The following is a 752-nucleotide window of genomic DNA, read 5'->3' on the forward strand; positions in this document are numbered from 1 at the left end:
ATAGAGCTGCTGGGACCTATTGAATGGACTAGGTCCTTCTCCTCCAGGGGAGGAGGCAAGGCGAAACTTGCTACATCAGAGCCTGAGAGGCTCGAGACTGGCCAGGTTCGGCCCAGATGCCAAGGCTATCTGGCGTTTTTGTGTTTCTTTCAGCCATGGAGAGATATTTTGGGTGGAAACCAGACCTTGAATCAATTTTATTCGAGTTAATCGAGTCATCCCCAAGACATGGTTACTCGTGAGATGACGTTCCGCAGAAATGCAGTTTAACCAGAAATGCCGCTAGGAGTACAGTCTCAAAATCGTGAGCAGTGCTACAATGTGAGGAAGGTGAACAAGACAAGAAGAAAAGAAACAAAGAAACAAAAGAGAGAAACCAAAGTCGTCAATGTAGGAACATCTCTTCTGACAGTCTGATGATGACGGACGCCGCCAGCCTCCCCGGCCCTTTCCAGGCAGGGACCTGCTTTTCGGCTTCACTTGTCCTCCCGCTCGGCCTGCCCCTCGTCCTCCTCCTCCTCTGTGGCGGGCGACTGGCGGAGGCTGTCGCCAAAGGCCCCCTCGCCCATGCGCACGCTGACGTCCTGCTCCATGTCGGCCAGGTTCCGCAGCAGCTCTTCCCTCTCGCGCCGCAGCGCCTCCCTCTCGCGCTCGAGGGCCTCGATGTGCAGGCGCGCTCGCTCGAGCACCTCGGCCTTGCTGACGCGCCGCTCCGCCTGGTCTTCGGCCGTATCCGCCGCTGCCGGCTGCTG

General features: G+C 57.4%; 1 protein-coding gene across 1 annotated transcript in view; it reads right to left on the reverse strand.

Annotated features, from left to right (window-relative positions):
* Positions 1-476: 476 nt before the first annotated feature.
* Positions 477-752, reverse strand: part of VDBG_08666 (predicted protein) — a gene marked incomplete at both ends in the record, with an annotated part of 2,188 nt that continues 1,912 nt past the window's right edge. Inside the window, one exon of the mRNA XM_003000824.1 lies at positions 477-749. Coding sequence (XP_003000870.1) covers positions 477-749 — 273 coding nt within the window. The remainder of the gene's footprint in view (positions 750-752) is intronic.

This window comes from Verticillium alfalfae, genomic scaffold, assembly GCF_000150825.1.
Source record: "Verticillium alfalfae VaMs.102 supercont1.13 genomic scaffold, whole genome shotgun sequence".
Taxonomy (NCBI): domain Eukaryota; kingdom Fungi; phylum Ascomycota; class Sordariomycetes; order Glomerellales; family Plectosphaerellaceae; genus Verticillium; species Verticillium alfalfae.